The sequence below is a fragment of the Callorhinus ursinus genome, unplaced genomic scaffold, assembly GCF_003265705.2.
Source record: "Callorhinus ursinus isolate GAN/ISIS: 27379988/994484 unplaced genomic scaffold, GSC_fseal_2.0 scaffold34, whole genome shotgun sequence".
NCBI lineage: Eukaryota > Metazoa > Chordata > Mammalia > Carnivora > Otariidae > Callorhinus > Callorhinus ursinus.
The window spans coordinates 1,042,986-1,058,568 of NW_027397096.1; the positions used below are offsets into that span (position 1 = coordinate 1,042,986).

At 43.8% G+C, this 15,583-nt stretch overlaps 1 protein-coding gene across 4 annotated transcripts in view; it reads right to left on the bottom strand.

The window, feature by feature from the left end:
• Positions 1 to 5,646: 5,646 nt before the first annotated feature.
• RPA1 (replication protein A1) overlaps positions 5,647 to 15,583 on the bottom strand; it is a 75,183-nt gene continuing 65,246 nt past the window's right edge. For 2 of the 4 annotated variants that reach the window (XM_073879281.1, XM_073879283.1), the window contains exons 14-18: positions 14,553 to 14,729; positions 11,963 to 12,070; positions 8,073 to 8,159; positions 7,341 to 7,440; positions 5,647 to 6,658 (exon numbers count right to left, since the gene is read on the bottom strand). In XM_073879281.1, the coding sequence (XP_073735382.1) occupies positions 6,642 to 6,658; positions 7,341 to 7,440; positions 8,073 to 8,159; positions 11,963 to 12,070; positions 14,553 to 14,729 (489 nt within the window). In that variant the 3' untranslated portion in view covers positions 5,647 to 6,641. Of the gene's footprint in view, positions 6,659 to 7,308; positions 7,441 to 8,072; positions 8,160 to 11,962; positions 12,071 to 14,552; positions 14,730 to 15,583 lie in introns of those variants that run through there. The other 2 variants (XM_025851283.2, XM_073879282.1) reach the window with 2 other exon arrangements.

Sequence of the window (15,583 nt, forward strand, 5' to 3'; positions counted from 1 at the left end):
ATTTTGTGGACTCCCATCATGGGTTACAATTGAGAGAGAGGGGACCAAGTCCTCTATTTCCTTTGTGTTTCTTGTGGCATCCCAAATGCAGGGTTTTCATGTTAGAGACACCCCCACTAGATATACTGACCGACCTAGGAGTTTTATGGCTGGAGTTAGACGGCCCGTGAGATGACCCAGCACCCCCCCCGGACCCCCAGCAAGAGTTGCGCCCCATTCAGATGTTCTCGGCGTCCTATAACTTGCCCAGAGCCAGATTTATTGCTCCCGCTGTAAAGTGTATCTTCTGTAAGCCTCACTTAAAAGCCACCACTTGGCAGAAGATCAAGTTAGAAGTGCAGGATAGCAGGTGATGGTGAGGGGAGGAGGGGGTGGGGGGAATAATTGAAGCTCTGAGAACTACCAGCTCAATATTTAACCTAGCTGGTAATTTGCTGTGACAATGATGCCACCAACGGAACGCAAGAATGTGGCTCTCTAATTAAGAGGGCTCTGCTTTTCCTAGCCACCCCAGATTTAATCACACACGCAAAATGAGACTTGGCTCCAGGCGCTGAAGGTTCTACTAGAAGGCACAGACAGCCGGGCCCCGGGAAGCCTGCTCACACCCTCCATGCTCCCTCAGACCCAGGGGTAGAGATGCTCAGGCCTGTCACCACCCGAAACCCAGCTGACTGACAGGCATCTGCCCTGAAAGCTGGCGCGTGCCTCTACTGCAAATGGCACGCTTCCCCACAGCACCGCTCTCCAGCCAGGAAGGCTCGGCGTGGGTTTGATCCTGAAAGAGTAACTTTAATAAGGATTGTCATAAAAAGGAAAGTCCGGGGCGCCTGGGTGGCTCAGTTGGTTAAGCAACTGCCGTCGGCTCAGGTCATGATCCCAGGGTCTTGGGATCGAGCCCCGCATCGGGCTCTCTGCTCGGCGGGGAGCCTGCTTCTCCCTCTCCCACTCCCCCTGCTTGTGTTCCCTCTCTCTCTGTCTCTCTCTTTCTCTGTCAATTAAATAAATAAAATCTTAAAAAAAAAAAAGGAAAGTCCACGGAAAGGGATCTCCTTTTAAAGATGGAGAACAAGACAGGGACAGGGACAACCCCCCCACCCCCACCCCATCAACCGCAGGCAGAAAGACAGAGGAATATTATTAAAATCATAGCTATAAAGAAGGATGTTGCTATCTTCTAAATTGACTGCTGGATTCATGGAACGTGGCTAAGCAAGACAAACCGTTTCCTGCTTAATTAGTGGCTCCTTTATGGAAGGTTTGCTGTCTGGAGAGAACCCATTACAGGAGGAGAGCTCATTTACAGGGATGCACCTTCTAAAGCTATTCAAATTTTAAGTAAATAGTGGAGAAGGAAATGGTGGTGGTGGTAGTGGTGGTGGTGGGAAAAGGGGTGCTATGGAGACGGAGAAGCGTCTACAAAAGACAGGCTTTGCATTTCAAGCCTGAGTGCTGGGGAGATCAGCTTTGCTAGGCAAACACACAAGCCTCTAAAATTTTAGGCCAATAGGAATGACCTCTGCACCATGGCTGACTGAAGATATAAATAAACTTCAACACCAACAGCAGTATCAACGGTGAGAGGAGAGATGAGAGTCCAGTTGGGGCTTATTTTTAAAAAAGTGCTGCTTGTTCTTACTCCGTTTCGGGGCAGGGCATTGAGGAGCACAAAGCTGCGGCTCCCTGCAGCGAGCTCCCCTGCATTCCCCCCGGGCACCAGCCCCTGGGTTACCTCCCCGCTGCGAGGAAGCAGCACCACACACGTTATATATAGGCTGAGTTACCTGCATTTTACAAGCACCAAGCATGTTATCTGAGGAAGCTGTCACTTTTAATGACAGCACAAACTTCCAATTACCCACTGGGTAATACACCAGGGAGCAGGTCCAGGTCTATAAGAACAGCTCACACTTATGAAAAGTTTACACGATTACTTCTGAGCTGGATATAAATATTTCTCACGAGGCAAGGTGGGACTCAGTTTTTCACGTGGTCTGTAGTCAAGGCTGGAAAAAGGAGGACTGTTTTCTTGAAAATTATACATTTTTGAGATTTATCAACAGCTCCGAAGTAGGGGGTGCCAGGGGACGGTCATCAAGAGGCCTGGCAAAGCCGAGAGGCTGTTAAAAATGGCCAGGTTCAAGGTCCGAGCACACCCACAAGTTGCTGGCAAGTCACAAACGCTCAGGTAAGGCCCAATGCAAGAGTGAGGATCTGGCAATAGATGTAAGTTAAGCCCCCTTCCCCCACCGTGGTCAGACATTATTCGCAGAAGGGATTCCGTTCCCTTTGGTGTCATCTGCCTTTCATGGTGTCTACACAGTCTCATGTGCAGCGACACGGAACAAACGGCCCTTACCAACTGCATCACGTGCTCTTCCACAGAGATCAGACGGCCCCTGATCGAAATGAAGGCTACAATTTGTGAGGCTCAAATCACTCAACCCTTTGTGAAATCTTTCCTGAAGACTCCAGTCTCCAGGGATCTCTCCATTTACTGATATATTATTTCCTTAAGGAATCTCTGTGCTCAACGTGGAGCTCGAACCCACAGCCCCGAGATCAAGAGTCACATGCTTCTCCGGCTGACTGAGCCAGCTGGGCACCCCTCCATTCACTGAATTTTAACTTGACTTGGATATTACTACTTAGCCCCAAGCCTTGCTCCAGATGGACCAAGTTCTTGGGGACAAGGTGTCTTGATTTGAAATCGCTTACAAGGAGGGCAGAATAGGCAATCAAAGGAGACAAGTGCCCCATACTCAACAACAAAGCCGCCATCACAAATATAATTAAAAGCCCTAATAATCATTAACTAATAGTTTTGAATGAAGAATCATTGGCATATACTGATTTATAAAGTGAGTCAAATGTGTTCTCGAGGCCATTCCTGCCACACTGGCAGAGAACTGGAGGATCTCGGCCTCTTCAGAGCCACAGCCCCGTCCGTGTGGTAGGTAGGGCGGAGCCATCTATGGCTTCGGAGCCTTCCTTTCCCCTCTCCCCCCTACATTCACCTACCTGCTATTGCTCCAGAGGATTCTAGGACCTGCTCAAATCACTTGCCAGCCTCTGATGGCACACAGAGTTATAGGAGGCATCACTGGACTAAGGCACCGAGAAAGCCATCAGAAAAGCTAACACAAGTAGAGAAAGCAGACATTTTCACAGTGCCACAAAGGATGAATGTTCCTGCCCATCAAATACGGGGTTTATGAGAACAATCAGGAAGTATATGTAACTCTAAAACGAACACCATGTCATATACCAATTATATCTTAAGAAAAATAAAATTTAAAAATTGGAGAGTATAAACATCCAGCAAGTGAATTGGCTCAATAGATGTATACATCCATATAGCTAAATACAAAATAAAATTATCCAGATCTATTTTTATTGAAATAGAAAAGATGTCCATCCCAGAGTGCTAGGAGCGGTGTTACAGAATAGTATAATCCTATTTCAATTAAAACTACATTTCTATGCATGTGTGCATAGAAAAGTCAGCTCTACAAGTAGTTATTGCTGATTTGTGGGATTATGGATAATTTTGTTTTTTCTTATCTGTGGGTTATTTTTCTACAACAAACATGGATTCCTTATATAAGAGATAATCAATGGGCCAAAGAGACCCTATTCCTTTCCTTCTCAACAGACATTAACAATACTCATTAGCTTAGTAACAAATATACTTAGTTGAGGTTTTTTCAACAAATGAAAACATCTAAATTCTATCCTTTTTGAGAAAAGCTCATTATTTCCAAAAGTGTTTATAAAAGCCAGAACTCTACCAAGAGTGGATTATAAGACTAAGAGCGAACAAATCACATTTTATGGTGGTGGGGGTAGGGGTGGGGGGTGGGGTAGAAATCCTCTGAGATAAGGAAACATTCAATTTACTAGGGGAGCAGTGGCCTTCTAACAAGTGAAAAGGAAAGGAGACTTGACAACCTGTTTCACTTTCTATAAATAAAACCTTAGAAGGCATATTGCCAAAGAAACACAAGTCAATATAAACCTTTATACACTGGGCTGCCAAACTTCACTTTTAGACAGTATATTAATTATGTAGTCAATAACCACGGGTTTCATTAGTGTATTAAATACCAGGATCAATATTATTTATACTTTTCCAAGACAGGCCACTCAGGAAAAAAAAGTGGGGGAGGGGGAAATTTCTGACCCTGCAGTTCAAAAAAGATTGGCACACTAGAGATTAGCAAGGCTTTAATGGAAAGCATAAAACACTGAAAATATGGACAGAAATCAGATTATTGCCCTTTTATTTTTTTTCCTTGCCTCTCTCACAATGAGACTGGAGGAGCTCCAAGAACCATTTAAAATGAAGGCAAAATGATTAGATTTTTTTCCTAATTGCTTAACGCTGATGTCATGGTGTACGCAAAATACACATTGATCTCAAAGTGAAAGATGAGAAATAGAACAACATGAACAGCCTTTCGAGGTAAACCATATCCAAGAGAATTCCAAGAACTGTGGGCCAGAATCTATTTAGGCCATCCTCAGGGACCTAAATCTCTTAAAAGCCTAACAGTGGCGCCAATTTCTGATGCTCCTCTACTACTGATCTGATTTCAGTAGGGAAATCTGCTAAACAGCCTCCCTCCAGGGAGCCACCCCACCCCAGAACGGCCCGTGGATTTGCCAGTCTCACCATGTGCTCACGGAGAACACCCGGCGCCCATCCAGTGGTCCCGAGATGTGTCAGGGCAACACGCTCTCCATGAGGTAGAGCCGTCGCGAGCGTGAACGAAGGGAATGCCGGGAGTAGATGTGAGACTGGTTACTGGGCTGAAAGCTAGATGACCACTTCCAACCCTCAATTTGTCAATCTGGAATTGTGCTGAAGACTGTAATTTTCTAGTCAGTGCTTGATAAGCAAGGTCAGACAGAAAAGAGCTTCCATAAAAATGGTTGAGGACTCAGCCTAAGAAGCAAGGGCCGCATGATGACCATCGTCTGAGACTGGAATGTGTCCAAATCATCGGCCGGCCTGAGAAAGACCCTGTCTGTTGTGAGCAATGGGAGTCCTCTGGCCCAGAGCTGGCTGCTTCCCTTCTGACAGAGTGCGGGTAGGGACGAAACAGCCAGGCCATCATCACTCTACAGCTCCACAAAGGGCCGCCATGTGCCACCCCTGCACGGATTCAAACCCAGGTCCTCCAGACTGCAACGCCGCCTGAACGCTTGGGGAGACATGTGCAGCAAACGCCAAGTTGGTGGGTCGAGGCAACCGGATAGATGATTGATACGATTAGGAACACACAGAGCAAGCGTGCTCTTGCTGACTGAAAAGCCCAGTAGCATAATTACTGTTTTCTTACTGGCTCACCGTCTGTACACATTTCAAAGCCTGGTTGGTGTTAGACTGCTGTGTGAACATCAATAAAATCCCAAAGTGCCAGATCATCAGCATTCTTGAGCACAATGGCTTTTTTAGTGTTTTCATTCTTTTAAAGATGCATCTTAGGGTGGCAAACATTAGGATGAATGATCTCTATGCCTTGGACTAATCTTTGAGTCTGTAATGAGTTAACATCTCCCCCAAGTGAACATTTATTATGAAGGCTAATTAATTGCTTTCCAGTTATAAGAACCCTTTGCATTCAAAGTAGGATTCACACGCAGAGAGTATTCTGTTTATTAAAACAAAGCAGGGGAAACAAAGGGCCTCTCCTTCAAAATCCCTTCTATTTAACATAGCTTTAATCAAGAAATGAAACATACAAGTGTAAGAAATATGTACAGGTAGAAAAAGTGTGCATTCGCCAACCCAAAAGCAACATTAATTGAAGTGAAAATTAAAGCAATGCTTTGTAGTTGCCGGGATGTCCCTGGGGGACAGCAAGTCAATGCTTATCAGCTTTCCTCAGAAGAGACAATTTTGATGAATATCAGACCCATCTGACTCAGCCTATTAAACCCTGAAGGAGGGATATTCTTCAGATATAAAAGATATGTCTTTGATTAATAATTCTACCCTATTACCATTCCAGGCATTAACAACTATGTGGCACCTCTCGAAAGAGAGAGCCTTTGCATTCCAGAAAGACACACTCACACTACAGTGCAGGCCCCGCACACCCGCTTCTCAGCCCCCCCTCCTGAGAGGGAGCCCAAGTCTTGAGGGTATCGCCACGGGAGAGGCGGAAACCCTCATTCCATAATTTCTTTCACTGTCTGCAGAGTTAGGGTCAATTACTTGTGACATAATTCCTGCTTGAAGATAATGAAATCTTAATAAAACGGACAAAAGCCTGAAGACAGAGGGAGTGGCCGGCACTACATTACGGGCCACCGACCCCCTGGGACAGATAGTTTGCACCAGAGCCGTCGGAGCCCGTCTGCCGTGCCTATCAGCGGGCACGATGGGCTCCAAGAGGCGCCCGAGGGAGGAAAGCGCTTCAGCCGCCTCAGAGAGGCTCTCTGTGCCGCACAGCTCACGCGGAAACGTCACGCGGGGAGGGGGGAAGGAAGCGGTTCCATTTCAGCTTTGCCTCTCCAAACTTCTACCCCATCAGCCCTGCTCTTCTCACATCAGCGCATTTCTCCTGATGTTCATGATCAGCCTTCTGCCATATTCTCTGTAGTCCACCGGCTTCACGTCCATCACGGTGGCCTTAATTCGAGACTCGTCCTTTGAGAAGAGAAAAGCAGTCTGTGAGCGGAGGAAAGCCCACGGCATGGAGTGGTGGTGATAACCCCCTTTGCTTCAGAGGTTTCAATGATCCCAGCGGGAGAAAACACAAAGGCATGCTGGACTTAGTGTTCAGTCATTCCAATTCAGAAAACAATCACCCGTTAGAGCCATGTTCGGAACTTCTGGAGCCGGGAGAGTGGACAGAAGCCCCTCTTCATCTTTCCCTCGTGCCCCCAAGCTCTCAGAAGCCTAGATTCCAAATGGGATGGACCAGCGGGCTGATTTAGGTCAATTTATTTTCTCTGCAGAGGGGGACATAGGAGCCCAGAGAAGAGAAGTGACTTGCTGAAGCCACACAGCTAGTTCTGAGATTGGTGTGAAAGCAAAAGCACCCACGGCAGAGGAGGAAGACCTGGTCTGGGGCCATCTCAGCTCTGCAAGAGACAAGCTCTCTGCACCTCACCATCTCTGTGGGCACCATGAGAGCACTGCACGACCCCTCAAATCGTCCCCGGGTCCCACCTCACTCTGACACTCCATCACATTTGACTCCCTACCTCATTCAGTGTCTACTAGCAGGTACTAGGGTTAAGGTGTAATAATAAAACAGAGTGAGGAAACCCTGAAACAAGCAGAGAGAACTCTCCGTCCTCACTCATTCATCAGGACTCAACAATGCCTTCAGAGGCAGGATGACGGGATGCCCAGAAAGGGTGCACAGTCTGGTTCCAGGGCTCAAGCACTTCTGTGTGCATGCGCTTCGTAATGACGACATAATCCTATTTATAAGGATGGTGAAGAGCAAAACTCTGAAGCTGGGGCCGGAATCTTAGTTCTGCCATGTGCTGGCATATGACTTATGTATATTATTTATTCTCTGCATGCCTCCATTTTTTCAGTGGTAAAATGGGGATAACAGTAGTTCTTACATGTGGGTTACTGCCAGGATCAAGTGAGATACTAGATGTAAAATAAAGGGTGTAGAAGAGTAACTGGCAGATAGTAAGTAATCAATAAATGCTGTTATAGTAGGACTATCCAATTATATGATGTTATAGGCAACTTAAAGGAATTTTCAAGGCAATTTTAACTATGTGTGGTCTTCGTTTCACATACCTTCAGGGCCTAAACCTCATGGAAGTGAGTCCACTAAACACCCTACCAATCTTTGTCAGTACACCAACAAAAAAAACCCCAGGTTGTAACTGAAGAGACCATGCAGCATTTCCCTCTAGATGCTCAACACTAGACAGAACACTCAACCTCTCTAACTTTGTTTCCTCAGCGCTGGGAAGATCCAGGGAGCTTAGCCCTGGGTCTGGCACACAGTACACAATTAAGTGACAGCTGCCACCGGACTCTTGCTGTGGGTGACAAACAGTAGCTTCCCACCCCAGGTGACCCCTCTTACATTGTAGGTCTCCAGTTTCACCCTGATCCTGAATGTGAAAGATCGGAAGTTGGCATTCTGGAAAACTTCCTCAAATGCTTGCTCATTCTGCAAAAACAAACGTTAAAACTTTAGGCATGGAAGCTACCAGACCATTTGAAAATACCCATTAAGATTTTTGAAGGGGTGGAGCACCTGGGTGGCTCAGTTGGTTAAGCGTCTGCCTTTGGCTCAGGTCATGATCCCAGGGTCCTGGGATGGAGCCCTGCATCAGGCTCCCTACTCCGCGGGGAACCTGCTTCTGCCTCTGCCTCTACCTGCCACTCCCCCTGCTTGTGCTCTCTTTCTCTGTCAAATAAATCAATAAAATCTTTAAAAAAAAAAAAAAAGATTTTTGAAGGGGCGCCTGGCTGGCTCAGTCAGAAGAGCATATGACTCTGGATCTTGGGGTTGTAGGTTCGAGCCCCACATTGGGTGTAGGGATTACTTAAAAATAAAATATTTTTTCTAAATTTTTTATTTTTTAAGATTTTATTTATTTGAGAGAGAGCATAAGCAGAGGGAACAGCAGAGGGAGAGGGAGAGACAAACTCCCCACTAAGCAGGGAGCCCAATGTGGGGCTCCATCCCAGGGCTCCAGGATCATGACCCGAGCCGAAGACAGATGTTCAACCAACTGAACCACCCAGGCGCCCCAAGAAAAAACATTTTTAAAAAGACTTTTGAGAAAAATCTCAAATTTTTTTTACCCCCAGTGGTTTAAATTACTTAGGAAGGACTAATCTATAGTTGACATTTCATTACATAAAACCGTTTAGGTAGAAGGGTGCCTGGGTGGCTCAGTCGTTAAGCGTCTGCCTTCAGCTCAGGTCATGATCCCAGGGTCCTGGGATCGAGCCCCACATCGGGCTCCCTGCTCAGCGGGAAGCCTGCTTCTCCCTCTCCCACTCCCCCTGCTTCTGTTCCCTCTCTCGCCGTGTCTCTCTGTCAAATAAATAAAATCTTAAAAAAACCTTAAATAAATAAAATCTTAAAAAAACCCCCACAAAACTGTTTAGGTAGAATTTTATTAATAAACTAAAATACTCTACCTAGAGTAGTCAAATTCACAGAGACAGAAAGTAGAATGGTTGCCAGGGGCCAGAGGAAGGGGAAATGGAGAATTAGTATTTAATGAGTGTACTGAACGTAAAAATGGTTAAAATGGTAAATTTTATGTTATGCATATTTCACCATAATAACAATAAAATTAAACCACTCTTAGAAACACATTTTTTTTAAAGATTTTATTTATTTATTTGAGAGAGAGAGAGAATGAGAGATAGAAAGCATGAGAGGGAAGAGGGTCAGAGGGAGAAGCAGGCTCCCCGCTGAGCATGGAGCCAGACTCCGGGCTTGATCCCAGGACCCTGGGATCATGACCTGAGCCGAAGGCAGATGCTTAATGACTGAGCCACCCAGGCATCCCTATTTAAGCTTTTCTTTTACTTTTTTTTTTTTTTTTAAGTAATCTCTACACCCAGTGTGGGGCTCAAATACATGACCCTGATATCAAAAGTCACAAGTCACATGTTCCACGGACTGAGGCAGGCCCCACTAATTAAGATTTTTTATTAAAAAAAAAAAATGTCTGGTAAACAGGAATCAGAGAAAGCCTTTTATATAAATATGCCTAACATTTCCAGTAACTTTATATAAAATTAATAGTTCATGTCAGTTAATACCTTTTCAAACCACATGGAACATGAAAATGGTTTTGTTACACAGAACTCTTTTTTTTTTTAAAGATTTTATTTATTTATTTGAGAGAGAGAGAATGAGAGATAGAGAGCACAAGAGGGAAGAGGGTCAGAGGGAGAAGCAGACTCCCCGCTGAGCAGGGAGCCCGATATGGGACTCGATCCCGGGACTCCAGGATCATGACCTGAGCTGAAGGCAGTTGCCCAACCAACTGAGCCACCCAGGCGCCCACACAGAACTCTTGTATAAAAGTTACTTCACATATACACACAAAGTCCTCTGGGCTTTCAGATACGTAAATAAAACAATGTGTTAAACCTTAAGAAAATTATACTAGTTGCCATTATTCTTCAAGATTAGAGAAAGCATGGAGCATGTACTCCAAGAATATCATGGTTCCTGAGGGAAGAGTTTCTATATGTCCTCATTCACCAGCAGTAAAAACAGTCAAATGTAATAAGCTCATAAAAAACCCTGAAAAGCTGCCTTGAGCCTTAAAATCTGATATGAAAATAAAGAACCAGGCAAAACAGATGAAAGATACCATCATACTTTAAAGTTAATTCCAGTTCTTTCTATAAAAGGGGCTTGTTGGCATTATTTTCAGAGATCTCACAAACAATTTAAAAAAGGTGTGTGTTGGGGGAGGGGGGAGCCGAATGGACAAACTGAAGCCAGGAAAGAATAAGAAAAACACACCAAACCAACGACAAATCTTTTTTTTCTTAGTGGTGTGTGTGTGTGTGTATTTCCTTAGTGGTTTATTTATAAATTTTTTTTTTTTAAAGATTTTATTTATTTATTTGACAGAGAGAGACACAGCGAGAGAGGGAACACAAGCAGGGGGAGTGGGAGAGGGAGAAGCAGGCTTCCCGCGGAGCAGGGAGCCCGATGTGGGGCTCGATCCCAAGACCCTGAGATCATGACCTGAGCCGAAGGCAGACACTTAACGACTGAGCCACCCAGGCGCCCCTATTTATAAATTTTCTAACCAATTTGGAGGAAAAGGGGAAAAATCTATAGAGAGATGCTAATTTGTGTACACCAGAAAACACAGCTTTCATTGGTCATCTTTATTTTTATTTTTTTTTAAAGATTTTATTTATTTATTTGAGAGAGAGAATGAGATAGAGAGAGAGCATGAGAGGGGAGAGGGTCAGAGGAGGAAGCAGACTCCCCGCTGAGTGGGGAGCCCAATGCGGGACTCGATCCCGGGACTCCAGGATCATGACCTGACTCGAAGGCAGTCGCTTAACCAACTGAGCCACCCAGGCGCACTGGTCATCTGTACACATTTTTTTTTTAAACGATTTCATTTATTTATTTGAGAGACAGAGCACGAGTTGCGGAGAGGGGCAGAGGAAGAAGCAGACTCCCCACTGAGCAGGGAGCCCAATGCAGGACTCCATCCCAGGACCCTGGGATCATGACCTGAGCCAAAGGCAGACGCTTAACCAACTGAGCCACCCAGGTGTCCCCATCTTTACACATTTTATCTGAGTATCTTTCCTACATTTAGCAAAATTAGTAATCTATCCCCTACATTAAATAAACCTAATATATTAAAATACAAATTTATAAAAATGAAATGGATAAAGTTATCTTAGGAAAGAAAGTTACTTTGTAAGAACTGCATCTGAAGACCTGGAGTAGGAAGTACCTTATATGTGAATTTAAACCAGGATTTGACTCAACCTTTCAGGAAGGTGTTTATTATGTTAAAAGGGCACATCTGTATCTCAGATTACTTCAGAAGATACCTTCCAGATCTCAAGTGATTGTAGGCACATCAACTTTAGTGCGCTAACAGTAACAGGAGAAGTAAGTGCTTTATACTTGTAAAGTGCTGTTTTCAAAGCGCTTTTTTTTTTTTTTTTAAGGAGGCTCCACACCCACCGTGGAGCGTAAACTCACAACCCTGAGATCAAGAGCTGCACGCTATACTGAAAGAGCCAACCAGGCACCCATAAAGCACTTTTTTATACATTACTTGATTACTCATTGTTAGTACACCCAAGGTGGACAAAATTTGACAGAATCAGATGAGCTCTTAAAACATCATCAGACTGAGAAACTATATACAACACCCCAAAGAAGTTAAAAAAAAATTAAAGAGCAAAAAAAGGGTGTTATTAGCAACCGTTACAGTAATAATAAAAGATGAGGCCAACCTTCTCTTTTAACTCCCCAAGATAAGCAGTGCTTTGTCCAATGATGGTCTCTGCAGATTCCTGGAAACAAGTGACCCACTGATTCTCTTGAAAATCAGCAATATTTACCTGAAAAACACATTATAAATTAATTCAGCCAAGAAATAATGAAAGGAAGACATACTCAGGAGACTGGAAGATTAACTTTTTCCATTCATTAAAATAATTCCCAGGGAAAAATCCATTACCACTATATATGCTATCTTCTTTCAAAAGAGGAAAATATTACAGAAAGAAGTTTAAAATATAAGTCTGGATCACAGGAGGAACACAATATGCCATGGACATGTGATTTCAGATCTCAGTGGAGATAACAACCCAACTCAACTCTCCTTCAGACACAGAATCCAGGTATACCAGACTAGGTTCCCCTCCAGCTGCAATGCCCTTTGGACTCGAGGTTTTGAATGAGCCTCCAAAGAGTGACAGCAGGTTCTCTGCATTTTAAACTCTACATCCTTCAGTCACTAGTTCCATAAGACTAGTTCCATTCACTGCTGAACATCCCAGACTATTTAAAAGCTTGAGCTTAAGGGCCTTCATCCAGCTGCCAAACTTAACTAGCAACAGAAATGAGCAATCAAGTGTCTCCACTTGGACAATGGTAAAATCAAACAGGGGAGAGTCAGGGAAGAAAGTGGATCACACAGAATCCACCTGCTAAAGTAAAAGTCTTAGTACATATAAGAAAGCAAAGGTTTTTTTTTTTTTTTTTAAGGTAGCATTTGATGATTCTACATATTCGCTTGGCATGGACATGGAGGTTTAATATCAAAAGTTATGATGAAAAAATAGGGGACAAGAAAAGTTAAAAACACTCCCATATATGAGAGAATATATTACACACTAGGGTTCACACCTACAGTTTGTTTACCTCATGCTATTCCTAGAGGCAAAGAGCTGAGGAGGGTGACAATGGAGACACCATCTCGTGAAACCAGTGTGCTGGGATTCCTATTTATGAGTTTCACAGAAAGGCTGATAAACCATCTAAAACAATTTTCTTGGGGCACCTGGGTGGCTCAGTCGTTAAGCGTCTGCCTTCAGCTCAGGTTACGATCCCAGGGTCCTGGGATGGAGCCCCACATCGGGCTCCCTGCTCAGCGGGAAGCCTGCTTCTCCCTCTCCCGCTCCCCCTGCTTGTGTTCCCTCTCTAGCTGTCTCTCTGTGTGTCAAATAAATAAAATTAAAATTAAAAAAATTTTTTTAAATTAAAAAAATAAACAACTTTCTCCATCCTAGTTCAATGAAGTTAAGTTTATGTTTATTTTCTGTAAAAATAGGAAGTTTAAATGTAGAAATGTAGAATTTCCTGCTGAACTAACATTTTTTTTTCAGAATTTTTATTATGTTATGTTAATCACCATACATTACATTAGTTTTTGTGAACTAACATTTTAAGGGGCAATTAGAATATAGAAAGGATAAGTAAAATCCTTTATTTTTTATCTAAAAATATTTTTAATTAATTTAATTTAAATTTGCTATTACAAGGGGAAAAAAAAGGAAAATGCAGAAGAAACTAGAAATCAACCAGAAATAACCTCAATCAACACTCTGGTATTTGTCCTCTAAGTCTGTTTTCTGTGTGTGTACATACCTCAAGACTATATCAAACACTCCATTTAAAATTAGCTGTTTCAATTAATAAACCTGAACATATATTCATGTCATTTTCAAATGTTTTAACTGTAGAAAACTGTCAAATGATTGTCAGATTCTGATGCCTTCACAGTATTCCACACTACAGCTATATAATAAAGGAATTAACCAATAAAATATTAAGGAAGTTTAAGTTGTATCGAAGTTTTCATAATAACAGAGTAAGAAATAACTTTACACAGCTGTAACATCTCTGATGATTTCTTAGAAGAAATTCCCTCCAAGTGTTTAATGTGCCAGAAAATATAAACATTTTTAAGGCTCCTGATATATTACTGCCAAATCACCTTCTGGAAAAACGCAAGAATACCTATTTTCTTATACCTTTATTATCCTTTAGTATTATGTTTTTTTTTTTTAAAGGACACCCTTCACTTTAAAGGTTTTTAAAACAGAAACAATTCTTACAATGCAAAAAAGCCACACTCCCACATCAGCATGCGGTCACATTCCTGAGAAGTCAGCTCTAGGAAGGCCAAGAGGAACAGACTATCTACAAGAGAGAGAACTAAATACAGGCACTGGCTGTATAACTACTGCTCTCCAGAAACGCTGTTTCAAACGAATCTACCTCCGTCTCGGGTTAGCGGGAGAGTGTCACCGACACTGCAACTGTACTACGCACACAGCAACCGCCGTCAGCTGGGTACCTAAATGCAACTTTCTGGTACGAAGAAAAGTTCTCAGTAGGAGACAGACTGCTGTTCAGGTGAGTGAAAGGACCCTTACTTGCCGTACTCCTAGAACAGTAAGAAGCTCTTCAGCACTTACTCATCCGCAGGCTTCCTGCCCCCAGCAGTCTTACTTTTGCTGTTGTCTCTACAGGGCCTGGCTCTTGGCAAGGACTCAAGAAGCAGCACAGTACTTCCCATCTGCCCATTCTACTTACTGACAGGATCATGCGGTACTTGAAGCTGGGAAATTCACTGTCACACTTTTCACAGCGGTATAATCCATTCTGCTGGTCAATCACTTTCTTATTGCAGTCCTGAGTTGGGCAGGCCTGATACATACAGTTCTCTTTGCGAAGATACACTACTGTCGCCACAGAGCTAAAGTAGTCGGCCTTCGGGAGAAAAGAGTGCCATGAGATCTAGAACACGAGGCCTACGTTCGACCTGCCCACAGCCTGCCCTTCTATGTAAGCGTCACGTGTTTACATATACGAATCCCTGAGATTCCACTGGCTTTAGAGGGAATAATTTATGCTATAGCTTCTGAAATTACTTGTGCTGACTCCAAAACCTACAAAGATAATAAACTAAGTTCTAAAGGGTATTATCCTTTAACAATAAAAGCGAATTCTAAATTAGACCAAATTAATTAATTAAAAACAGAAAAAGGGGCGCCTGGGTGGCTCAGTCGTTAGGCATCTGCCTTTGGCTCAGGTCGTGATCCCGGGGTCCTGGGATCGAGCCCCACATCGGGCTCCCTGCTCAGCGGGGAGCCTGCTTCTCCCTCTGCCACTCCCCCTGCTTGTGTTCCCTCTCTCTCTGTCTCTCTCTTCAAATAAATAAAATCTTTAAAAAACAAAACAAAACAAAACAGAAAAAGACGCTATGAAAGACAAAGACTTCAAGAGACAGGATTTGTTCCTCCGGTTCCTCGGACTCTCCAAAGGTAACCGATGGAGGAAACGCAGGCGAATGCAGGCGAACCCAGGGCAGCGGTGGCCAACCGCCCTCCCACGGGTAAAACAACAGCTGTGATTTCCGGGGCCTACAATGCCCTGCATCTTTGTCTAGGCCATGGTGGCAAACTGTGTAGAAAGCCAGACAGGAAGTATTTTAGGCTTTGTGAGCCAGTCACCGTCTCTGTTGCCGCCGCTCACTGCGTGAGCATGCAAACGCACGCATGAGCTGTGTGCCAACCCTGGCCTAGGCCGTTGACGCGGGAAGGCCACCGAGAGGTCAATGTAGC